The 26535-nt window shown below is 47.9% G+C and overlaps 1 protein-coding gene across 5 annotated transcripts in view; it reads left to right on the forward strand.

Annotated features, from left to right (window-relative positions):
* The window catches only part of rnf220a (ring finger protein 220a), a 155456-nt gene that overhangs the window by 115189 nt on the left and 13732 nt on the right, over positions 1-26535 (forward strand). For 4 of the 5 annotated variants that reach the window (XM_034555329.1, XM_034555330.1, XM_034555331.1 and 1 more), the window contains 9 exons: positions 2533-2662; positions 9676-9724; positions 14222-14317; positions 16999-17041; positions 18889-19013; positions 19999-20128; positions 25547-25739; positions 25835-25890; positions 26052-26169. In XM_034555329.1, the coding sequence (XP_034411220.1) occupies positions 2533-2662; positions 9676-9724; positions 14222-14317; positions 16999-17041; positions 18889-19013; positions 19999-20128; positions 25547-25739; positions 25835-25890; positions 26052-26169 (940 nt within the window). Of the gene's footprint in view, positions 1-2532; positions 2663-9675; positions 9725-14221; positions 14318-16590; positions 16829-16998; positions 17042-18888; positions 19014-19998; positions 20129-25546; positions 25740-25834; positions 25891-26051; positions 26170-26535 lie in introns of those variants that run through there. The other variant, XM_034555333.1, reaches the window with a different exon arrangement.

A 26535-nucleotide genomic window follows, 5' to 3' on the forward strand; every position in this document is an offset into this window, starting at 1 on the left:
TGTGTGTGTGTGTGTGTGTGTGTTGCACCCCCCCCCCCCCCCCCCCCCCCCCGGCATTAATCATCTTTAAGGCGCTGACAAGCCATGGTGTGCGACATCACATCACATCAGCCCCCCATTTCTCCTCTCCCCTCCTCCTCCTTCTTCTTACTCTCCTCCTCCTCCCCCTTGGACGTATCTGTCCGTCCGCCTCTCCCCGTCACTCACTCCCCTCGGGGAGAGAGGGAGGGTGACTCGTAAAGGTGGGAGAGGAGCAGAGAAGCGAGCGGGGTCAGAGTGACACAGAAAAGGGCGGGACAACAGTGAGGCGCTCCGATTTGACAGGCGTGACGTCACGAGAATCAAGAAATCTCAATTGGCGGCTGGTTGTCGAACCGTTTTCTTTTTGACTCAGTTTGAGGCTCAAAGATCCGAGCCACGTCATTTATTTCACGTCTGCTCGCGTACAAATCGAATTTGGTGTTTCCTCATCATATTTTTTTTTTGTTCCTTTGCTATTTGTGCCGTTTTTCATGTTTCGGTGAGCTATAGAGGCGGGCAGTAAAGTTGCGTCCCATTCTAACACATGAGTACATGAGGAGTGAACAGCTTGGGCTTTGAGCCTTTTTCATTTTTTCTTGGCATGGACAAGCTGAATTCAAATCCAAAACAAAACTCAAACAAAACTCCTCGGCTTCCTCGTTCCCCCGCGTGGTTGATTGTCGTGTTGTCACACCCATGTGTTTACGTTTCCTTTCTCGTCACTGTTTTTGACCAATACACAATTCAAAGGGAAATCGCCTCACATTGAAATGCAAAGAAGCGAAGAAGAAAAATAAAAAGGTAAACTCACGGTGTGCAAAATAAACATTTACTTTTAGGTGGGTTTTTTTACATTATAAAAGGCAACAAAAATAAGGGCTGTGTGTGTGTGTGTGTGTGTGTGTGTGTGTGTGTGTGTCTGTGTGTGTGCGTGCGTGTGTGTGTGTGTGTGTGTGCGTGAGTCCATGTCCTCCAGGTGTGTGTTTTGTCCGCAGAATAGAAAGAGCCCCATCAGATGCAGACAGGGATTGGATCTCTCTTTGTTTGCTGTGGCGGATGGCGACGGCTTCAGCATGACTCAAATTATCTTGTCAAAGCAATAAAGGGGAGATGGGTGGGGAAAGTGTGTGTGTGTGTGTGTGTGTGTGTGTGGGGGGGGGGGGGGGGGGGGGCGGGGGGGGGGGGCAGAGGAGAGGAGAGGAGAGGGAAAGAAAAGAAGGCGAGCAACATATGAAGGAAAAAGAGAAAGTGATGGGGCAACAGAAAAAAAGAAAGAAAGATGGGAAAAAAGGGGTGTTTGGGGGGGGGGGGGCAATGAAATAATCAGAGAGGAGATGAGAGATAGGAGAGAGGAGGAGAAAGAAATGAAACACATAAATGGATGGTAGGGAGCAGAAAATTAGAAATGGATGAGGCCGACGAGAGAGAGAGCGCAGGGGAGGGATAGGTGTGGGGAGAAAAAGAGAAAGAGAGGCAGAGATGGAGAGTAATCGATTACCTATTTTTCAAAGTCACTTAACGTGTCCAGTGCTGTGGCTCTGTTAAGTAGCGGTGCAGGAGAATGGGAGGCCGGTATGCACTCGCACGCTCTGAGAAATGGGGGGGTAGGAGAAGGAGGGGTGCGTGCGTGTGTGTGTGTGTGTGTGTGTGTGTGTGTGTGTGTGCGAGGAGAGAGAAGACAAGACAGGGACAGGGAGTCCCCCCCCCTCCTCCTCCCTACCTGGTCCTCCCGTTGCCGTGGTGACAAGCAGTCTAAACGGGATATCCTGGCTGAGGCGGAGCCTATTGTTCCCCGGACTAAAAAAAGCCTGTTTGATTGGCTAAATACAGGAAATCAGGAAGTGTCCTCCGACATTAACACCGAGACACTTTTCAATAGATGTTATTTTTAGCCGGCTCAGACGGATCTGAAGGCAAACTTGAGAAAGTTGGGTGTATTACTACACACGGGAACACAAAGGCACAAAGACAACAACATGCACAGAAATTTGCTACGTGCGCAATTTTCCGACACACACAATGAAACGCGCACACACACAGGTGGGCCCCCGCCCTGTGCCCCGCCGATCAAGGACAATGAAGTGAGGTAGTGTTGGCAGACTCTATACAGCATTATCTCATCCTCGGCGGACACTTCTTTAAATCTGCTTCGACCTGAGAGGACACGCCGGAGACTGTGCGGCACTCTATTCCAACCTTCTTTTTTTTCCGACTGTGTGTAAAAGCCAAATTAGAATGCACGTGCACTTCATGCGTGTTTTTTTTCTTTAGAAAGCAAAGACCGAGGTTCAATACACAGTCCGTCCTCGAGTGCCCTCGGTGAACTCAAGGGTCAACTTTGCAGAGCGCGTACGGCACGACGGATACAACGTCGGAAACGTTTGATTTGTCTCTGTGAAACAAGATCGACTGACCCAGCAGTGTGTGTGTGTGTGTGTGTTATGAAATATGTCCCATGCACGTGCTGATGTTCCCTCCCTTTTTTTTTCCTGCTTCCCATCTTGTCTCCAGGTAAAAAGAAGATGTCCCTGTATGACAGCCAGGCTCCAATCTGTCCTATCTGCCAGGTGCTGCTGAGGCCCGGAGAGCTACAGGAACACATGGAGACGGAGATAGAGAGGCTAACCGCCGTGTGCTTCAGGTAGGCCTGAAACACGCGTGGATGTTGTTTCACGCAGTCCGGTCTCAGTACCCCCCCGAAATACTGGTCTCGGTACCTTCAGCATCCGGCCCCGTATACCAGGGACGGCTTCACCCTGCAGGCCATTTGACTTTTGAAGGGTCATTACTAGCTAATTACGTGTCGTTTCATCTTAGAATAGTGACGTATCAACCGCAACGACATAGCTACCTGTCAACAAAACAACAACCGCCCTCACGTCACGTGACAATAGAAAAGCCGGCGTCTGCTTTTGGTTTCTCATGGGACACGGACAGCGGTCTCCTGGGTGAAAGTCCTGTGTTTGTTTGGCACAGTAAGGAATTACCAATTACTCCGCGTTTCCAGTGTCTTTCTGCGAGGCGAAGCCAAACACACATCTCCGCATATCGTCATCGCGAACGCAGAGGAATCCAACGGGTGTCGATCCCGAAGACCGATACTTCACTGGGCTCGTAAAAATGTGTATTTCTTTGGGCCGAGGGTTGGAGGCTGAGCTCTAACTCAGCTTTTATGTCAGGCCCACTGACCGCCGTTCTTCTCCCAGCCGAGGTTTCGATGCCATAAATCTGCATAAAAGGCAGCGGCATGCCGTCGACGTAACGCTAAGTGTTTCCTGCGGGGATTAGGATTCAAACCTGTGACCTCAAGTTCGTCGCCAACCCCCCCCCCCGCCCACCCACCTCTGCTTCTCCTCGGCACAGTTGCGCGAGCTGTTTTACGGCGGATAAATCAACTCCGAGCCCTTTTAACGATGGGACACAACCATTAGGATCCATATTTCACCTTGACCGCACGTCTGGCTACGTGTGTGTGTGTGTGTGTGTGTGTGTGTGTGTTTGTGTACACACAGAACGTGTGATGCCCCGTGTGCGTGTTTGTGTGTGACCCAGAGTCCACCTTAGCGGCCCAGCTTTATGATAGTCCCCATTAACCTGGAGGGACAGGGCGACAGATAGCGTCACCCCACATATAAAATCCCACTTCATTTACCCCCGTTTACACCTCCCTTACCCCTCCTCCTCCCATCTGTCCCTGTCCTCGTTCCTCTCCCACCCCGCCGTATCTGCCCTCTTGTTCCCCCATCCGTCTCCTTCCGTCTTCTTTCTCCTCCTCGTGGCTTTTCCCACGTTTCCCCTTCTTCTAGCCCCGCTCCCGTCGTTTCCGAGAAGCTGCGAGCCGGCATCGGACCAAAAGGGCCGAGCTCGGCTAAACCCGTTGTGCCCGGTGCGAACCGATCCGGGTGTGTACTTTCACCCCCTGCTTTCCGAGGAGCAAAGGATGTGGGCACCTTATGATATAAGCAAAGGAATCACGGAGGGAAGGAGTCTTTAAACCTCGGGAAATTATTTGTATTTGCGCCGGTAATTTCTCCAGATTAAACGTCCGTTCACCACAGATCTTTTTTGCAGATGCCATTTTCTGCAATAAAAATATTACAATATTAGCATTTTGAGAGAGCCTTCTTCCTGGCCGGGCCTCCCGAAATACATCATCCCTGGCTTCGAGGAGGTAGGAGAAGGAATTAAGGCAGCAAGAGGAGTTTTTGTCAAATTAAAGTTAGTACAAAATAACTAAGTGATACGGGGGAAAGAAAAAGCCACAGCTCGGCCGACAGTTTGCTGATGGTTGAAGGTGTTGTCCAATCCGACGCCAAAGTCGTCTCCATGACAACCAAGCACAATCAAACCCTTGAAAAGAGAAAGAAGAATTGAACACAACAAAATAGAAGAGATCACATGGGAGAGCTGAGTGAGGTTCATCCATCCATCTGTCGTTGTCTGATATAGTGAGGTGTGTGTGTGTGTGTGTGTGTGTGTGTGTGTGTGTGTGTGTGTGTGTGTGTGTGTGTGTGTGTGTGCGTGTGTGTGTGTGCGTGTGTTTCAATAATTAATAAAGGTTAGTCGTCTGCCCTTCCCTCTGTGGGTCTGAGATACTCTGTAAGCGCATACTCACACACACACACACACACACACACACACACACACACACACACACGGTTATTTAAGGAAATAGCGTCATCCCTGGGTGAGATGATGGGATGGTGGCCAACGTCACGGCTGGCTGATTTAGCTACTTGCCATTAACCCGTCCGACACGTGAACACACGCACAACCACACACACACACACACACACACACACTGCAGGACAAAAAATAAATTAATAAAAAGAGAAGGTAGAGGAGGGAATAAGGATGCAATTTTCAAAAAATCTTGATGGAAATGTTCCTTTGGCGAACACACGCAAAAACACAAAATGTGATTTTGAATGCGTGTCAAACGGAATGGAAGCAGGCGATGAAATAAAAGTGTTTGTGCGGGGTGTGTGTGTGTGTTTGTGTGCGTGTGTGTTGTATCACACATGTGCGCGCTTGTTCTTCCTCTCCCCGGCTCTCTGCATGGTGGCAGCCATCATTGAAAGTGACAGTGGGAATTTGGTCCAATTTGTAGTAAATCTGCCTTTAATGACGGCCGGCGCTCGCTGAATGAAAGAGCCGTGGGTATGGAAAACGAAAGGCGCGCGTGCGTGCGTCCCATATATATATATATATATATATATATATATATATATATATATATATATATATATATCCGCCAGTTGGCCTCTCCTTCTGCCAACATCTGCTCTTCTGCTGCTCTCCTCCGCCCCCTCGCCACGCGTTTGATTATGACTGCCACCCCGTCCTCTCTGGTGACTGTGGGCTCCGTCGCTTGTTCATGGGCCACGGCTCCCCGTGCGCGGACACAGAAATGACACGCACACAAACGCACATGTGCACGCACACACACACACACACACACACACACACACGCAGTTGAGCAAATGGTAATCTATCATGCCCTGTAAACGTCAGGTGGCTCGTGGGGGCAAAGTAATCTACATACCCCATCACCCCCACCCGCCCTATTCCTCTACGTACCCCTGCTCCTCTTCCTCCTCCTCCTCCTCCTCCTCCTCCTCCTCCTCCTCCTCCCCCTCCATAATCAATTTGCCTCCACGAGAGTGAGCCCACCCCCGACCCCCACCCAGCCACCCAACCACCTCTTCCGGCAGACGACACAAAAAGGCAAAAAGCAATCAGTATCTCGAGGCAAGCGCCATCTCTCCATTCCTCCTTCTATCCAATCCACCCAACTCCCACTGAAAAAGGACTTATTCATCTCTCTCTCTCTCTTTCTCTCTCTCCCTTAGGTGGGAGGGGCCGAGGCCCCTGCTCGCTGTCAGTCAAACTCAGTATAGGATTGATGCAGATTGAACCCGGGTTTACTGATCAGCCCACTGGTCCAGATGAAGTACAGCCGTTTCAGAAACTTCCTTTAGGGCAACATTTTGTCTTGATTGTTCTTTAAATGTATTTCTCTTGTCGTTGTAATTATCGAAGAAAAAAAAGGATTGTTTGCACACTTTTAGGTGGCTGTCTCATTTATCAGTTTTTGACATTGTATAACTGCCACGGATCACAACGTCAGACGATGCTCAGTCATTAACGGGGAAAAGATCCTTCAATACATTCTCTTTGGGAATCACAAAAAAAAATACGATCATTTTCAATCTCAAATTAATTTCATGCTGATTCCTCAGTAATGCAAAGTAGTGCATAGTAATATAAAAGCACCCGTGAGGAGAGCTCTTTGAAATGAAGTGCGATTGTGGGGAGACGTTTTGTTTTGAAAATACAAGTTCAGCCAGTCACAGCACCTTTAAACTTGGACAGTGGGGGTCTCAGCACAGAGCAGGAAATGTCCACTACATTTAAAGGGACAGTGTTATTTTACCGTGGCGCCTTTTGCCGATTGCAACCGCCTGAAGGCCCCTCCGCTTACTGCTTTCACGGCTGCGTCAACGCCAAACCCGTGGTAACCCCTCCTGGTCCACCATGATGACCTCCGCTTTAGGAGCAACGGAAGGCTCTCTGTGGCTATACATCTTGTTCTGGGCGGGGGGGGCCTCGCGGGATCCCGCCCCTCCTCTGGGTCGCATGCGAGTTCAGAGAGGGCAGTGCGTGACGTCATCCTCGTCCGTGAGCGCCCACGTGTCCTCACGTGTCCTCACCTGTCCTCACCTGTTCTCACGCGTGGCCTCATTACCGCGACGACGCCTCTTAAATTGCTTTGTCTCCCCCGTCTCCATGCCTTTTGTTGTGTGTCTGTCTGTTTCTGTGTGTTTGTTTCGCTTTGCTGTGCCGCTCATTTCCCCTCCTCGCTTTGACATGGCAGGCAGCTGGAATTTCCAGCCCTGTAAACCCCACCACCCCCCCACCCACCCCCACAATCCTTCCCCATCAAAAATTCATAGAACCGGGCAAACAGACGTGTTGAAGCTGCGAGAGGAGGCGGGCGACACACCGACTCTCCCGTCAATCCCTCTCTTTCTCTCTCGTTTTTCCTGTCTCCCTTCATCTTTCCCTGGCTCGATCTCTCTCTTTATATCGCCCGCTCTCCCTCTCTCGCCTCACATTTCATCTCCTTCTACCTCCACCCCACCCACCCACCCCTCTTCCTCACTCCCTTTCATCTCTCTCTCTGTCACCGTGGCAATTTTCTCCCATCGTGGCAGGCGTGCAACTGCTGTCCTCTCTCCCGCCCCCCCCCCCCCCCCCCCCCCCCTTCTCTCGTCGCTGTTTGACACTGTCAACAAGCAGGTGGAGGTGGCTGTTATTGTTGATGCCTCTGCTGAGGTTCCAGGTAATGAATAAGAGAGAGATGGAGGGAGAAGGAGAGAGAGAGACGGCAGAGACAGAGATAAAAAAAAAAAAGAAGGGGGGAAGACAGGTGTGGGGTGTTGGCAGGTTCCCCTGCATTACACAGCAGCTTGACTGTGTCACCCGTGTTTATTCTCTTTGTTGGTGGAGGTGAGGCCTTCACACACACACGCACACACACACACACACACACACACACACACACAATGGCAAGACAATATACTGACGCAAACACACACCCACAGGCACAAAAGCAGTAATGACACGTTTTCGCAGACATGTTCACCAAAGGCATTCAATCCATTCATACAGACACACACTCTGTATATACTGTACTCTGTTACACATGCACGCTCTCACATACTCGCCGCAGATCAAAAAGGAATCAATCACATCAGACGGAGGACTACAGACGAGCAAAATGACAGCTAATAACTCATAATGACAATATTTTTCTGATGGGTTTTCCCCCTTTTTTAAAATTATTACAGACACGGAGAGTTCAAGTTCAAATGGTGATGTAAAAATGTTAGAACCTCATCTTGAACTCTGAAGTGTGAACATGTGAGCTATTAGCTATAAACCATGCCAACTGGGTTAAAACCAGGCGGCAACCTTGCAATCTCAAAAGTGAAGCCGATGTGGAAGTGCCGTAAACCTGCATTCTCTCTGCTGACCAGCAGGAGGCGACTCCTCTGGTTGCAAAAAATAAGTCTGATTGTATAGAAGTCTACGAGAAACTGACTCTACTTCTGTCTTGATTCATTCCCTCAGTAAACATTGTAAACGTGAGTTTGTGGTCTCAATCTCTAGTTTCAAGTCTTCTTCAATACAGCATTCATTGGAGTATTATTATTATATTTGTGTTCCTCTTCCCCTTTGGACTTTGCACCCAAGGAATTGAAAGAGCTAGTGATATTGTGTCAGGACATGAATGACACTCCACATCACCAAATGTGTCCACGGGAAAACACTCTTTCACAATGCTCCCACCCCTCTATCTCATCATCCATTCCTCCCTGTCTCTGTGCAGCTACGCATTACATCCCTCCCCGTCTCCTATTTTCCCGGCCTTGCTCCCGCGCGCCACTTTGTAAAATGTTCTCCCCGATAAGTGACATATAAATAAGGCTTCTTATTCTTATTATCCACCCATCCAGCCATTGAAAAAGGAAATCCCTTGTCTACCAAGGCATGCTGTCAGATTAGAGGTCACGCTCAATTCCGTGTCCGAGGGGGTCTGGAGTGCTAACAGGGTCTCAAAGCAAACATGACAACCCTGTCTCGCTTTGTCAAGCCGCCGCCTCGGGAAGCTCGGAGAGATGTATCTGAGAGAGAGAGAGAGGGGGAGAGAGAGAGAGAGAGAGAGAGAGAGAGAGAGAGAGAGGGAGAGAGGGAGGGAGGGAGAGAGGGAGAGGGAGGGAGAGAGAGAAGGACGGACGGGGAGGGGGAGAGAGAGAGAGATAGAGAGAGAGGGAGGGAGAGAGAGAAGGACGGGGAGATAGACAGAGACCAAGAAAAATTCCGATCAATCATTTTGATATGGCAATAAAGTATTGAACGCTGAATCGTCAGAGAGAGAGAGAGAGAGAGAGAGAAAGGGGATACAGAGAAAGAGAAGGATTGAAAGGAAGGTAAGGCACAATGGATCAATTGAGAATAAAGAGGGGGAGCAAATGGAAAGAATCGGAGGGTTAAAGTAAATGAGGAAAAAGAGAGCGCGAATAAGGCAACGTGTGAATGGGAGAGTGTCTGTTTTGTTGTTAGGATTGTGGCCAGTCGACACATTTTGGACTTTCCATCGTTCTTCATCTGCAATCTCAAATGTCACACAAACACACGCACCTATGTGTCCCCCTACTGGCAACTACTGGGACAAGCCCCCCCCCCCCCCCCCCCCCCGCTCTCGCCAACCGCCACCAACAATACGCGTGATGTGACAAATGTAGAGAACGAATTGGCTCAGCGGCGAACGCCCAGCTGATGTTTTCTTAGTGATCCTGACATCTGCAGCAATGTTTTCAATTACTGTCAAATAGAGTGGCTGGAGATGGATGGATGGATGAGGGGTGGATCGGGAGGGGAGGGGGGAGAGTGGAACATCAAACCTATCGGTGCAGAGTTGCCCATTAGCTAATCACCTTGATATCCCGGGATTTACCAACTATTTATGGCCAAATACACCTTCCAAAAGCAATAATGTAAAGAAATATTGCAAGACCAGATTCAACAGTGGCCAATAACATAACCAGCCCACTGAAATGTATTTTTGTCTCCCTTTCTGTCCTGCAGTAAGAACCCTTCACAAAAGGATGGAGCAGCCACTCCAGGAACCCCGAAGGTGAGCCCCGCCTTCGGTTTCTTCTCGCGTAGCAGCATGTCTGCGTTTGGAATTTCACCTTTTCCCCGCAGGCTCGACATCAAGTATGCATCGCATGGGGAAAAAAAGAGAAACGGGAAGATACAAAAAAAAAAAGGAAAAAAGAAGAGTGAATACAAAATAAGATGTGTGCATTGTTGGATTTGACAGCGCTGTGACTCGTCTTTCTGTCCGTGGCATGTGGTGCAGCTCTTTGCTGTCCGTGTGTCAGCGCCGTTGCTCCGATGCCTCTGTTCCTCTCTGCTGCACTGAGAGGGGGCAAATCAGCTGTACTGTGAGGCCTCTGTCTCATATCTTTACACACTGAAGTACCAGTCTCCCGTGGTCCAACGGGCAGCGGAGCCGAGAGGCACTGTGCTGGGGTTGTTCCAATTAGAGAGGCCGACATGCAGGCAGACCACAAAAAAAGAAAGAAAAGGACAGATAGCGTCAAATTGTGCGGGAGACAGATTCAGGATTCCATCAAGTGGGCATTCCCTTATAGCGTCTGCGTCCACTGACTCGTCAAAAGAAGTCCAGTCTTTAACATAACGCCCCGGATAGTCGATTTAAAGCTGCAGTCGGTAACTTTCATGAAAGAATGTAACATATTTGTCATCCTGACTAGTGCAAGACGTAGATAACATGTGAAAACAAAAATCTGGTTCCTCCCCATACCTTCCCTCAGGGCTCCTGATGGCATTTGCACGATTCCACCACGCCCGAAAAGGAAAACAGCCAATCAGAGTCGTGGAGTCTCTCACGCAGCTGATCAAATACGAGCCATTGCTTATGTTACTTGTACTGCCTAATTTTCGCCTCAAACGTTTTTTAAGAAACAGATTTCCATCGTACTGTTTAGCTTAAAAAAACGTTTGCACTTTTGCCGATGGGTGGGCGGGGCCTGGTTGGGACTGTTTTCAACATGGTGGCCGGTTCACAGACGTTCTCGTTGCATGCATTAAATGTGCTCGGAAGCGCATGGCTTTCTTCTTCCTCCTCATAGAAGGAGTCGTACGTTGTACCGATTGCAAAACCTTTTGATTCTATTTTGTGATTTTGGGCTACATCAATAAAACTGATTAGACTTTACTCACAGCTAGCCAATAACACTTTTACTGACACAGAAACAGAGAGCGTTCCTCAGATGTGGGTATCATTAATTTGGAGAGCTTTATATTGTTAACCACGCCTGCCTCTAGATGATCACTTATACGTTCATTCTGGGAAGTACCACTCGAATCCTCTAAATAACTAAAACCTGATCCAACATGGCTGACAACATGCAATTGGCCCTTTCCTAAGCCCCGCCCTCTGCTGCTATCTACGTCACCGTGGAGCCCGCACGGTCACTAACGGCTTCCTGAAGCACCATGTGTATACATTCAGTATCCCTTCAGTGGCTAGCGCGGCACACAAGTGCGAATGCTAGTCAGTGATGTGCTAACGTTCTCGGCTGACGTCGGCTCCACTGGTTTTTTCCTGCTGGCAGCCGGCTGATGCAACGCTGTGATTGGTCGGCCTGCGTTTAACGGCGGGACTTGAATAGTGTATATTTATATATATATATATATATAGCTCTACTCTGCTCTTCATTACTGGTAAGAAGTGTCAATGTTTCCTGAAAGTACCCCTAAAGCAATCATCATTTTCCTTTCCAACCAAAGACCACATGAAAGTCAGGCGCCCCGCTGCAGAACACGTATATCCGACGTGCACATGAATGCAACATGAGAGCTCTAAAGCAATTCAGGGTATCCACTTTCATTCCCACACACCTTTTGGGTGCGCTGACCCCCTCCCCCCCCTTCGGGGGCTTAGAGAGCGGCCCTCACAGCGCTGTGGGTGGGCCTCGTGCTGGAGAATGGCAGGCGGAGCAGGGGTGAGCGCCGCATGGCCTTCCCTTCTCCGGCCGTGACTGCGCATCCCACCGCTGTCGTTTAGTATTCAGCGGCAGGCCGTGGAGAATGGAGAGGGGGGCCAGTCTGAAGCACAAGGGGCCTGTGGTCGCCGCCTCCTCCACGGTATGCACCACCCACCCCTGCTGGACCGGAGATTAACCCCAGCGCACCTCCTTACTGTGTCCTCCTTGCTGCGCTAAAGGGATTGGGTTCGGATTGGGCACCTCACGTGCGTGTGGACGGATTTAGACACGCGTTTTTCTCTTTGCCCCTCTTCGTGCTTTATTTTTTTACGATGCATTATTCATAAAGAAACACACTTTATTACAGTTTTTGCAGCCAAATGTGAAATTCAAAACTCGGCGCCATGAGGTGTTAATCCAGTCACTCGCCTGAATGTGGCGTTAAAATGCAGCGGATCTTTTTGCATGTGGATTTAATTGGTTGGTTTAAAAGACCAACACATTTCAATGGAAACTCCATTTGTAATCCCTTCGTTGAATACCGTTAAATGTCATATTATAATGATAAAACTTAAGCATATCCCGAGAACGCCTCTCCCCAGGTAAATGAGTGCTGACCTTTTTAAACCTGGGTAAAAGAGGAGAAGAAGAAAAAAGAAAAAAAAGACGACACACACACACACACACACACACACACAGAGGCATAAAAGCATCATGCATAATGTCCAATTTACTGTGGCAGCACTGGAGGTTGGTCATTTCTCACATATTATTATTAGATTACTGCTGTCGAGCACTTAAGCCTCTGCTCTGCCCCTTTCCGCTTGATTAATAGGAGACGCCTGTAAATACAAATATTTCATAGCTGCCTTGTAAAAAAAAAAGAAATAAAGAAGCAGCACAGTCACACATGGGAATACAAGCGCGCACACACACGGCGAGAGCTCTGTCAGGACTAAGTCTTATAAAGGTGATATGGCTTCTTGTTCTCTTTCTTTACCATCATTATCTACTTTGTTCACTTGAGGAATTCCCTGGATTGTCTTTGTCACTGAGTGGGTTAGAGGAGGATATTGTTTTATACACGTGTGTGTGTGTGTGTGTGTGTGTGTGTGTGTGTGTGTGTGTGTGTGTGTGTGTGTGTGTGTGTGTTGCGAGACCGATTTATGGACGGACGGTGTGCCGTAATGTCACACAGTTAGGCTCCTCCTTTTCAGATGTTTACCCTTCCTCCTCCTCCTCTTCCCCCCCTTTCTTCCCTCTCTTTTCAATCACTCGTTCCCTCTCTAACTCCTCTTATCGTCCCATAAACATTAACTCTAATCAGTGGAAGGGACTTTATAGACAAAGTCAGGCAGGTTACAGTCATCATCAATGACGTGGTGCTCCCGGCATCTGTGGCAATAACGCTATTGAAATTCTCCAAGGGTAAAGATTCCCATTTTCCTTGTTTTTTTTTTCTCTGTGTAAAATCTGTCGTAATACAGAAATACATTTTACATGTCAGACTAGAAATGTAATATTGTTCTGTTTATATGTATTAATTTGATACAAACAACAAGGTCAAACATTCTACGGTAATTATACATTTAGCTTTGACTTTAGCAGTCGTCAAGTGACATTTCAGCTTACTCTTCAACTGCTTTTATCTCTTACTCTTCAACTGCTTTTATCTCTTACTCTTCAACTGCTTTCATCTCTTACTGCTTTCATCTCTTACTCTTCAACTGCTTTCATCTCTTAGTCTTCAACTGCTTTCATCTCTTACTCTTCAACTGCTTTCATCTCTTACTCTTCAACTGCTTTTATCTCTTACTCTTCAACTGCTTTCATCTCTTACTCTTCACCTGCTTTTATCTCTTAGTCTTCAACTGCTTTCATTTGTTACATTTCAACTGCTTTCATCTCTTACTCTTCACCTGCTTTTATCTCTTAGTCTTCACCTGCTTTTATCTCTTAGTCTTCAACTACTTTCATTTGTTACATTTCAACTGCTTTCGTCTTTTGCTCTTCAACTGCTTTCATCTGTTACATTTCAACTGCTTTCATTTGTTACTCATCAAATGACATTCCAACTGCTGCTCTTCAGCTGACACTTTTGTGCACATCGCCTTCCCCTGAATACACTGGAAGTGGTGCTAATTTCCTTCAGGACGTTGCACAGCGCTTTGACTAACATTTCAACTCCTTTCAGTGCTTGAACTTTGGCTGAATCTAAAACTCCTTTCAGCATTTAAATACCCCATTTGAAATTCCACTTCAACTCCATTCAATGCTTACACTTAAAGCTACAGTTGGCAACTCATCTGTGACTCCAGAACAATGTCTCCTCTTCCACTTGTTGCATTGAACTCGTATGGGCCTTCGTGGTCGTGTTAAATCACTCGAAGGATCTGAGCGTCGAGCCGTGAAGGGCCGTTATCTCCCCAACTGTGAAAGGGTATCTGTTTCCCTTTTTTAAACACAGCGTCACTCTTGCCTTGCCCGTGTTTATTGATCATTCCCATGATGCAACTGTCAAGCGAGGACAGCCTCTGCTGATAATATAACAAGATCATCTGCATTTAGACATTTTATTTAACTCTCTCTCTCTCTCTCTCTCTCTCTCTCTCTAGTCAATGCTGCTGTCAGTGCACATCAAGCGTGAGGGAGAGTCTCCGGTGGTCTCGCCACTGTCCTCCGAAGACGCCCACCACTCCGACAGATACCAGGTCATACTCTCTGACACACACACACACACACACAGATTGACACCACTCCGTCCCGTTTGTCCCATATATGCAGCCATCGTGTTGGGCACAGGACTCATTTGGTCGCCTGGTCAGATTATTTTCTAAAGATATGTGAAATTCCCGAACGCCGTCAGATGTATAACAGTGCAGCAGCAAACGGATTACGGTCAATTTTGTTTTTCTTTTACGCCCTCTCAGCACTTCCGTTGACCAGCAGGCCAATCTCTTTAAATCTCAGATGTCTGGAAAGCATCCCCCCCCCTGCCCCCAACTGCTTTTATCTCTTAAATTCATCAAAGTTTGTTCGGGTAATTCTTCTGGCTATGATGTATCTCCGGGTTAAGTGGGTGCCCCCCCACCCCCTCTCCTCACACCATAAAATAAGAACTATTAAGTCCACACAGACGTTACATCCATACGTTCAGGATGACACAGCTCATAAAGACCTTATAGCGATAAAGTAGATTTTCTCATTAAGTGAAACTGCTGAAATCACCTTATATTATACAAATGATAAAGTCAATGGTGACTCTTTTTTAACCACCCGGTGGCAGACTCCTCAATGCCTGTCAGTCCGTCCTCCTTTCCTCCCTTCCTCTAAAAAAAAGCCCCTGACCTATCCGCGGCCGATCAGTGAGTGTATCATAATGATACGGTAGTAGCGGCCATGCGAGGCAAGTGGGCCGATAACTCAAGTGGCAGTGGGGAGGGCAGTGGAGGGGAGGGACGGGGTGGGGACATGGACGGAGGGCCAGGAGAACAGAAGGCGCAGGCCTGACTGCTCGTCGGCTCTCGCTGATGGACGATTGGGCCGGCAGTGAGAGGGGGCCGCCGCCCACTCACTGTTGCCGTGTCAACGAGAGGGCATCCATAACTGCGACTGGGGATGCTTTAGTCAGCACAAAGCTTAAGACGCACCGGCCTCGGGGGTTTGAATCCCAGTAGACCTGAGGTGCACAGAAGTGGAGATCTGACCTCACTTAATTTATTTCTCAGTGCTATACTTTTAATGATGAGAGCATTACTCCAAACGATACAAGGGAATTCACCCCCAGGCTCCCTGAAAGACCTCAAATGTTCCTCGTTCATCAGATAAATGTAGAGTTTAATTGTTGCCAGTGGTAGAAAGTAACTGACTACATTTAATCAAGTGCTGTGTGGTACTTTTGCACACTTATACTTCTCCCCCACTACTTTTCACTACAACGTAGCCTATTGCAGATGTTACAATGAAAAGACACAGGATGAAGTGGGAACTAAGAAACCGGTGCTTCTGCCCCTTGTGACATTGAAACATTTGACATTTGATATAATCCAATATAAGAAACAAAGGAAGGAAGAAAAACATGGAATCTAATATGTTTTGCAAACGTCCCTCATCTTCCATCCCCTATACGTTTATCACAACCCCCACAGGTTTGTCTTGAGAGCCTGTGAAGGGGGCTCAACCCTTAGTTTGGGAAGCACTGGATTATGCCGTATTTGCATATTTTAACATAACGTTTCAGAAAACTTGTAATATAAGAAAAAGGTAATTGACTGGGGAGGTTTCATGGTAATACATGTTTTAAAAAAATGTCTTATGTCATTTTACAATACAGAGCTTTAAGGGTTGTTTTCACAAAATTAGTTTTTTTTCTCTTCCTTTTTACAGAGGGGTTTGTTCATATATATTATTCATATCTCTAAAAACATGGCTAAAACTATGGCTGAAGACGGTAGTTTCTGATTTGTCTGTGATCTAGGATTAAAAGAGACATCCAAAAGTCCCTCTGTAAAATCCCTGTGACTCTAATATGTTGACAAAATGAAACAATAATTTTTAACCTGACTTTGTCCAGTGTTCAGGTGTCAATGTATACTATAAGCACATGTATTGCATATTCAAACATACATTTTCAGAAAACTTGTTATATTTAAATGTAAGTAATCAACATTATTCACCTGTAGTGTCACCAAATTGCCAAGCTCGGTAACAATCAATCAATCAATCAATCAATCAAACTTTTATTTACAAAACATTGAATAGAATAAAATACATACAACATCACAAGTAAAATACATAGACCTAGGAATGCCTTATAAACAGACAGCTTGCACAGGCCCGTGTGTGTAAGCTCCAAACCCATTCATCAAACGCGGAACGTTGAACGAAACCCGCTGCTTCCCCCTAGCGGTCGACAGCCGCAACGGCACGTGACGTCCCCCCCCGTCCCCCCCCCACACACACACACACTTCCGTCTCCCGCGCGTCACGTGATCACAACAAGCCAACATGGCGTCGGACACGAGCGGACTCTGCCGATGCGAGCGCCACTTTCAATCCTTTCCCATCCGCGCCGACATTTAGACTCAGACTTCGGTTGGCGGCGATGCGCGGCCCCCGGACACTCAGTCGGGCGGTTGGCAGCAGTGAGTTTTGTGGCGGCCCGCAGAGAGAGCCATGAGTGAGCCCCGGCCGCCATGGAGGATGAGGAAAACAATAGAGAAGTAGGTTTAGTTCACAGTGGCCCCGGTCTCAGCATCCACAGCAATCCCACTCCGAGAAGTTCAAATTGTGCTCGCGAGCATGTCGTGTTGTTTGTTCATCATCTAACGTGTATCCCCCCCCCTCTCTTTTCTCCCCCCCCCCCCCCCCCCCCCCCACCTTCTGCTTGCAGACATTTTTACGAGTTCGAGCAAACAGGCAAACGAGATTGAATGGTACGTAAGATGTTCATCTCCCCAGTGCACGCATTACATGGCGTTATGACAAGTGTTCACTGTACTCAGGATGTTATGGGGGTGTTTAAAATATATAAATATGATTTGTTTAAGGTGGGATAGATTGGGAAAATATATTGTAGTATTTAAGCATACATATGTGTATACTGTATATGTACTTAGCAGTAATGTTCAGTCAGTTGAATTTAAAATGAATGAGAATAATTTAGCATCACCACAATTGACAACATAATATCACTGGTGTCGAGGCGCAGGGGTGAGAAATAGTTGCCAGTCATACAATGTGACTGTGATTGTAATGTATGGCATGAAGTTGATTTCAAGGTAACATATTCTGTGTATTAGGCCTGGTGTCAGGTGAGCCATCATCCCTCAGTACCGGTGTCACGTGACACAGAGGGTTTTTACTGTTGGCTTTGAAGCATCAGCATCCGTATTTCTGGGGGAACAAATAGTCTGTTGTTTTACAAGAGTCATCGGTATTTTATAATCCAGGTAGACAGAAAATTCCTTTATTTGTGTAAAACACAAAGCAAAATGTGAACCCGTTATTTTGCGTAAAACTATATTGGAAGGAAACGTAAATATTTAGCAACGTAACTGTATCACAACTTTTAATTCTGCTTCACGTCGTACGAGTAGAGTACGGCCATTTGCCACATCTGTTTATGTTTGAGTTATTTATTCGTATTAACATTTTTGTGTGCAATATTTTTTTATTCAGCCTCAAGTTTATTTTTAAAATATTTTTGGGGAAATTTGGATTCTTAGCTCTGTGACTTAAATATTTAGAATCAAGCTCTTTGCATAAGGACCCTGATTTTCTAACTTTCCTAATCAACAAACACCAGCTAACTCGGGCAGTGCTTTACGTTACATTGGAAAATGAATTGATCTATGACTGCGCTCCATATGGGGCCACCGTTCAGGGTCAGACTGGATTTCTAACACGGTCCTCAAGAGACCAGAAGCTCTGCTACAGTCAGATCCCTACATTTAACACATCGGTCAACATTTACTAAAAATACCATTTTCTTTTATTAGTATTTTTTTTAACCGAGGTGTACTGAAGCAGTGTAAACATTCTAATCAACCTATCACCATGTTGTGGTCTCTGTGACAAGAAGTTCAGTGTTTCTAGCCTCCGGGCGCCACCGTGACCAGAGACCTGGTTTAAACTTGGCCCTCCATTACGTTCTCTCTGCCCTGGTGTGGAACCAGTGGAATCGGGGGGGATACCTGCCGTACCTAATTAGCGTCTCTTTCACCATCTCTATTTAACAGCGCTCCCCTCAATTAGCGTCAGGAGACAATTGGCAAAGAGGAGGAGGCCATTTCTCTCCTTCGCCCTCCCAGCCTCACTCTGCCGTCATCTCATATGGCGTCTTGCCTTGTGTCTTCTCCCAGCATCCCTCTGGGCTCCCCCTTGCTTTCCCGGGCCAGCTAATACTTAATGTCCCTGCGCGCCATTCGCAGTTAAGAAAAAACCACAGAGACTCGGGGGCGCAGTGACGGCTGTTCTGCTCAGTTAAATTTATAATTTAAGTGTGTGTGATGGTGGGGGGAGGGGGGGAACATCAAGTGTAGGATCGAGACCGCCCCGTCCGGCTCTTGTTGTTTCTTTCAGGAGGGGTAACATAACTCACCCCCCTCACCCAGGTCTTTAAAAAAAAAAATGTTTGTTCAAATTATCTCCTGTGCCTTGAAACCAGTGCTATAATATAGATATATAGATTTATATGTAATCATCCAAAGAATCATGCTAGAGCACCCAAATGGCGGCTCCTAAACTAAAAACAATGTGTCTGTCTGTTTTCCTTCTCCAGCACGTATAGGAAAGATGAAGAGGAGGAAGCCTGAGGATGGGGGCCAGGTATGTCCGCTGTGCAGCGCCCCACTGGCTGGGAGCGAGGAGGAGATGAGTAGACATGTGGAGCAATGCCTGATCCAGGTAGTAAAACCCCCCCGGCCTCTGAAACCCCCCCCGTGGTTGGACAACCTGTCTGTCAACCCTTCTCTTCCTGTAGACGCTGATCAGTCACCTCTTTACTCCCCCCTCTACCCCCCTCCCGTACATTAGCGTGGATACCAGCCAATAGCAACTAGCTCCTGTAGATGTCGACTGCCTCATATGGGAATAAGGCTCCGGAGAGGCCGTTGAGAAAAACGCTGCCACCAATACGTTCCTTCAAATGCCGCTAAACCGGCGTGGACCTAGTTTGGAGGTAGAGGGCCACGGCTTATCCCATATGACGTGGACGCATCCCAGTCATTGGCATGCGGCTCGGGTTTCGGGCTTAACCGTTCCATCTTTAGCGCCCGGGCCGGTTTTCTGCCCCGTCACCTTCTCACTGGGGTTTCCGTAGTTGTCCGGCCCGCCGTGGTCGCCGGCTTTCTGTCCTCGGGTCGACCAAAAGACGACGGCAGCTCATCACCACTAACCGCCACCACCACTCCTCCTCTCTCTCACTTCACACACCGCTGTCCTAGCTGTAGTGACACTAACAGCCCTTCTCCACCAGCACGCTCGAGGGGCCGCGCCAGCTGTGTTTGTAGCGCGTCTCACAGCCAGATGTGACCGTCCTGCTTGCAATTTAGCCACAAAAAAAGGTCAAATTGAATATCATTTTGGACATTTCTTCTTTCAAAATTATTTAATTTGAAACTGTTCTCAGGTAGAATAGAGTTCATTCATTTAGTTTCCATTCAACGTTTAGTTTTGATAACCTGTAGACCTTTCTTTTTTTTTTTATTGAAATATATAAGACAAGAGTGCTCATCACAGCTGGTCGTGGTTCGGGGAGAGCGTGCTGTGGAGATGTGGCCTATCTTCTACCGCAGCACTATTCTGAAACAGTAAAACCATGTGCTCAAAAAAACAACAAGAAGTCTGTTTGTGATTAACGCATGTCTCTCTGTGTGTGTGTGTGTGTCAGCGCGAGGGAGCGCTAGGCGACGACGACTCTGCAGACATGGATGGAGAGAATGGGCGGGGCTTCGAGGAGTACGAGTGGGCGGGGCAAAAGAGGATCAGAGCAACGGCTCTGCTGGAGGGAGGCTTCAGAGGTACAAAGACACACACACACACTCACACACTGCCCTGGGTTTTATGCCACGTACGCCAGTCGGGTGGCCGACAGAGTCGGCTGTACGCACGACGGGGTCGACCCCTCTGCTTCTGTTGCTCATCCATCACCCTCCCGCCGTTCCCGTCCGGTGAATGTGACCGGGGAAGACCGCAAGCACTGCCAGCGGGCCGGCAGCAGCGTCGGTTCTCCCGGGGTCAGCCCAACCCAGCTCAGCTTGGCTCGGGGTGGGGGGAACACAGACACACACACAAGCCTCTTAGCAAAAGGGGAAGGAAAACACATTTAGCTGGGCAATTGACCCGCTGGTCACCACCGCCTGTGAGTGTGCGCGTCCAGAAATGCAATTATAGAAGTGGATGGGAGAGCTGGTCACCGGGGAGTGGGGCCGCTCGGAGGCACGTCTCGCATACAGTGGTGTAGCTCTCCGTCACCGTCACTTCCTGGTCCTTTCGGCTCAGTTATTATTATTTTATTTTTTATTTATTTTTACTCGTACTGTTGGGATGTTTTTTTTAGTTTTTTTTTCTTTCTTTGAGCTATTTAAATTGAAATATTATAGCAACAATGAAATGCCGCACACTCGTCATTACACCCTTATTCAGCTGTCTGCTTTTTTGAGCAAACTTGATGGGTATAAAATGTTGATTTCATCAAGCAGGATGTAAACAAGATCAGGGACATCTGAGTCACACTCTGATTCAGCTCCTGGACCAGTTACAGGAGTTATTTTCATTTTATAATGTATGCAGATAGGGCTGCAGCTAATGTGTATTGATACAAAAAACGCCTCCGTATGTTAAAAACAATACCATTTTGCATATTTAGTACATATATTGATATAGTATTGATACTTCATTAAAATAGCGGGATCAGAGTGCACTCACTGCTCCGCTTCCTGTCATGCTGCCTGCACGCATTGACTGCAAGGGGGCGGGGCTTCCCAGCGCTCACTCACAGCCAGTGATTGCTGGAGAGACGAGTGAAGTCTGCTGTTTCTGAAAATGTGTAAACCGGAGGACAATCGGCACGTTTGCTTTAAATCTACCAGGAAATATGAATTGGTTAAACCCCTGTAGCTCGTCGGTCGCTCCAAACGGCGCCGCTAAACAAAACCGAGGCAGAACACTGGAGGCAAACCTCAGAGATGTCTGCACAGATGGAGGTAAAGAGCCGTCCCCATCTCTTAAGAGGCTCTTCTCGAAACCCTCTCGGTCTCGGCTTTCATCTGCCCCTCCTTCCCCGCTTCTCTTCCTGTTCGATCTGTTGTTAAACACACACACATGCTAAGCCTCACCTGCCTCCCTCTCCCCCTGTGAGCCGGAGAGAGAGAGAGGAGACGAGACGGATCAATGTTGAAATCTCAACTAAACCGCGCCAAAGAGCGGCTCGTCGGGTAGCCGCTCACCTCCTGTGTGTCCGTCTCCCCGACGCTCACTCCGTCCGACCGTCTCTTTTCCGCGTCGTTAAAATGAGCAGACACAGGCCCCTTCTGCCGCGCCCTAATAGGGCACCTTGTGATGTGACCCAGATAACGGAGGTGGCCCGGGGAGAGCGACTTGAAACGCGTGCGCACACACACACACACACACACACACACACACACAATCGGCAAAGAGGCTCAGAAGGTGGCTTTTGTCTTGAAAGCTCCTCGGTGGTTCTAACACTCGCCGCTGAATCCTGCAGGCTCTTGAGAGCCAGCGACCGGCCAGACGGATATAGAGATGTTGCCGTGGGAGGAGGGGGGGGGGTCTCCTCAGCTGGCGGGATGAAGAGAGGGCCTATCCCTCTGTGAAGTGCCACCATCCTTCCCTCCCTTTGAGAGCACGTGGAAGAAAGGTAGAGGGGAGAAGGGGGGGGGAATCGAACAAGATCAGTTTATGATTCAACTCTGTGTGAGGAAAGACTTCCCTGTGTCTCGCACCGGCTTAGCCGAGGTTGAAAGGACCCACAGCACAGACAGAGAGCTGCCTTCATCTCTCTAGTGGACTGTCTGTCTCAGTCTCTTGAGCTGGAAAGCAAGCGGCTTTTTACCTTTTTAACTTTGCAGGATACACAAGTCTGTATTTTTAATGAGGAAAAAATTACTTCATTAGAAGTTTTCATTATAATCTTGTGTCTTATGATTGGCTTGAGTTTTATTTTAATATATAATATATATTTTTAGCGGCAATATAAGACCTGAGATTTGGTGCTGATTCCAAAAATATTCAGGTTTTTTAAATCTTTTACTTCTTTTTGTGCAACATCTTTTCTTTTTTTTTCATTTAGCAGAAGTAGCCCAAGTTCTCACATGTTTGTCTTAAAAAAACAAGCACCACCAGAAAACTTCTTTGTCCACGTGACAAAAAGTCTCACAATGAGCAAATAAATCGAACCCAGTGACATTATTTGAGTTATCGTTGAGAACGATTAATGTCAGAATTCCTAAAATGTCCATGGAATGTTCCCAGAGGTCGTAGACTGCGAAATAGTGTTTTTCTTTCTTTCTAAAAAAAAAAAAAGAAACCATTTAAAATGAGATTAAACGGCAACCTAAAAAGCGGCAACTCCAGAAAACATCCACCTTTATGATTTATGACTAAAGCCATGAATCGATCATCGAAGGCGGGGGGGGGGGGCAGACAGACAGATCCCGAGGTCTGATACCGGGAAGAGAAGAAGGGGATTACTGCAGGTCGAGATGGCCCAGGGAGGATGGGATTGAGACGAGGCGATATCTCTGCTTTGTAAATGGACTTCAAAGATGGCCGTCTTATGCCTTTGTGCCCCCACCACCACCACCCACACATCTCCTCCCTGACCTGTAAATGGCAGAAAGATAGCGCAATGGCCTTTGACTCTGCTTCTCAGAGGGGGTCCCGATAATTGCCACGGCAACGGGAATGTCACCCTAGGTCGGCCGATTTGTCGGCAGCCGGCCTGACGAGTCCTCTGATCCCGCCTTCGTGGATCTGTACCTGGCAGTGCCGCCGCTGCGGCGACACGTATGCAGATTGGTCGTCTCCGGCGTCGCCGCCGTGGAGCGTGTCACTAGTTAGCGCGCTAAGAGCCGACGATATTCAGGAGATGGTTTATGATAATGAGACACGCCGGGTCGGCCCTGTAGGACCCGCTACGTGTGTGCATTGATCACACCTGTCTGGCAGAAAAGAGGGGAAATGTTGGGGGAAGCATGAAAGGTAAGAAAGAAAGAGAAAAAAAGGTGAGGAATGGACATGAAGGGGGGTGAAGGAAGAAGAGAAAGAGGAAGGGGAGGGGGCGTCGGTGCATAATGTGAGTGAAAGGCAGTTAGAGTGAGGCTGACCTTTCCCTGGCCAGATTAGATTGGCCTGCCAAGACTGCTTAGAGGGACAGATAGAGGGACACACACACACACACACACACACACACACACACACAACGGGCCACACATATGCTCACAGTTAAAACACCTCAGACATAAGAAACCTCCACCTTGATCTGGTCGACGTGCTAACAGGCAGGAAAGCAACGAGCTTTTACCTTTACAACTAAAATATAATAATAATAAAAAATATATTAAAATCCTATCAGTCCAAAAACGTTTCGTATTATATTCGCGCTAAATAAAAAAAGAGACGTCAAACCATCCCGTCATAAGACATGGAATTATGATAAAAATTTACAGTAAATACATGAAGACGTCTTGATGCGTCCTGCAAAGTAAAGATATTGAAATGTTTGTATGCAGAACCGGTAAAACATTTTTGGGGATTTAACAGAATTAGACAAAAGTGTCCAAATAATAAATGTTTAAAAAAAAAAAAAAGTGCCCGCATGAAAAAGTCTGAAATATCCAGTTCATAATTGACATCCCTCTGTGGAGCCAGCTGCTGTGGTCAGATCTTCAGTTTGGTCAGAATATGTCAGCGGCCCGACCCGACCCCAGGGGGCATTGTGGGTAGGACGGCAAGTTGTTCCCCATATGTTCCCCTCCGCCGCTGGGACCGAATAAAAGTTAAAAGGTCCTTTTTTATGTGATCACTAAAAACTGTGGGCCTGCTGTGAAAACGGCTGCGCTCTTCTCTTCTTTTTCATCACTGCGGCCGCTCAAGATCCCTCTCCTTCCGCCTCATTTAAAAAAAAATATTATAATTTCTACAGTGAAATTGAAATTAGAAGAGGAGCAGATGTTTGAAATCCCAGAAGGTCCCTTTGGAGACGAGCCCTAGCGGCTGCTCTGACTGTGCACAGTGCAGCGAGACACTGCAGTTACAGGAAGTCGAGTATCCAGACTCTCACACACATACTGGGACAGGGGGTTAAATTAGATGGCTGTCAACTCTGCAGAGCGTGTCTGGTCACACACACACACACACACAAACACACACACACTTGTCACGTGCACACAGAGCACACTAGTCCAGCTGAGAGCTTGTAGAAATTGGGATAGGTGTAAATAAGATGGCTGTCAGGCCCTGTCACTGGTAGACACACACACATTCACAGTCACATCTCAAGTGACACACACACACACACACACACTTCCAAGTGCTCAAATAGTAAGTAACATGCACACACACACACACACACCTTGCCTACCTAGACAGACACGCTGTAAGTGACAGGTAGACAGACTCATGCGTGCACACACACACCCGCACACACCTTCAAGGGGCTGGAGGGTGTAAGTGGCAGAGGGACAGACGGTCTCAAACAAACACTGAAGAGACGTCCTCTAAGTGACGGACACACACACAGCCGGCTCCATGGCTAAGTGGAGCTGAAGGGAGCAGTCAGGCAGCGGTAAGGGTTTGTCTGAGCGTTCATCACTGGGTTTATAGAAGTGCCACTCACACACACACACACACTCTCTGCACCTCTTTCTCTCAAAGATTGACAGCTGAGGTGTCGGTCTTCATCAGCCCCCCAACACCCCCCCCCCGTGTCTCAACGCCTCCTCTCACTGCACCTTCGTCTCTCTGACCAAACATTGTTCTACCTCCGTCCGGAGAGCCGTAATTGGTCAGGAAACTAAATTAACAAAATTCAAGATCTCCCAAGTCTGTCTCAAAATGTGTTAATATAATCTTATTTAATATTTCTGACATATTTCCACTTATTTAGCTGGATCTTAAACTCCATGTGGATATTGTTTTTTATAGTGACACTTAGTCGATGCAGTAAAGCAAACAAAAGACAGAATTCATCTATTGCTCGCTTGCGGAAATATGCACGCTGTGATGTTTGTTGGTTTGTTTGTTGTTGTTTTTCCACGTCGTGTCGGCACCAGCACGTCACCATGTTGTCTTTTGGGAGGTGATGAGTAATGAAGCCCAGTGGCTGCTGTGTCCCAAGCTCCTCGTATTCCTGGTGTGTCGTACTTTTAGCGAAAGGAGAAAAAGAGCATGCTGAACATTCTCCTCGCTCCCCACAGGAACCGGCTTCGCCACGTGTAGCATCAAGGAGAGCGCGGCGGAGAGCGACGCCGACCTGGACGTGGACGGAGACGACACCCTGGAGTACGGCAAGGCCCAGTACACGGAGGCCGACATCATCCCGTGCTCCGGAGCCGGGGAAGACCAGGGCGAGGCCCGGGAGAGGGAGGCGCTGCGGGGAGCCGTGCTCAAGTAGGAAGCCTCAGCCGGCGCTCGGCAAAATGGAATTGCGTGCCGTGGAATCTTTTTGCTCGTAACAAATCCTTTTTTCTTTGGTTGTGTTGCAGCGGTGGGATGCCCTCGAACCGAATAACGCCTGAGTTCTCCAAATGGGCCAGCGACGGTAAGGTTCTTCAAAATGCACGTGTGGAATTTAGTCCTTCCTATAAAGTATACACACGGCCAGTCAAAAGCCACCGAGAATGTCGACACCGGCTAGCATTGACCATGCAACCCCCCCCCCCCCCCCCCCCCCCCCACCCCCCTCTGTTTGTGTGCTTGCAGAAATGCCTTCAACGAGCAACGGCGAAAGCAGCAAGACGGACCCCAGCACCCCTTCATCCTCCTCCTCCTCTTCTTCCTCCTGTGCCCCGCGCACCTGTAAAAACAGCGAGATCGAAAAGTAGGTCACACTTGTATATGGTAGCGCGCGCACACACGCACGCACGCACACACACACACACACACACACACACACACACACATGATGTAGTAGTGAAAGGTGAGACAGAAACCTTCACGTTTTCCCCGTAGCGGTGTCGGATGGATCACTCTCTCGTGGTGATTCCATGACTTTGTGATTAGTTTTTTCGTACTTGTAGGAGGGTCATAAATGATGCATTTTGTGTGGATAGTGTGTGTGTGTGTGTGTGTGTGTGTGTGTGTGTGTGTGTGTGTGTGTATGAGAGAGAGAGAGTGACGGGGGGTGTCTCTCCAGCTATTGATTTTGCATTTTTTCCTGCAGCCGTGTTCCCTTGAGAGCGCAGAG

This window comes from Cyclopterus lumpus, chromosome 17 (assembly GCF_009769545.1).
Source record: "Cyclopterus lumpus isolate fCycLum1 chromosome 17, fCycLum1.pri, whole genome shotgun sequence".
Taxonomy (NCBI): Eukaryota; Metazoa; Chordata; class Actinopteri; order Perciformes; family Cyclopteridae; genus Cyclopterus; species Cyclopterus lumpus.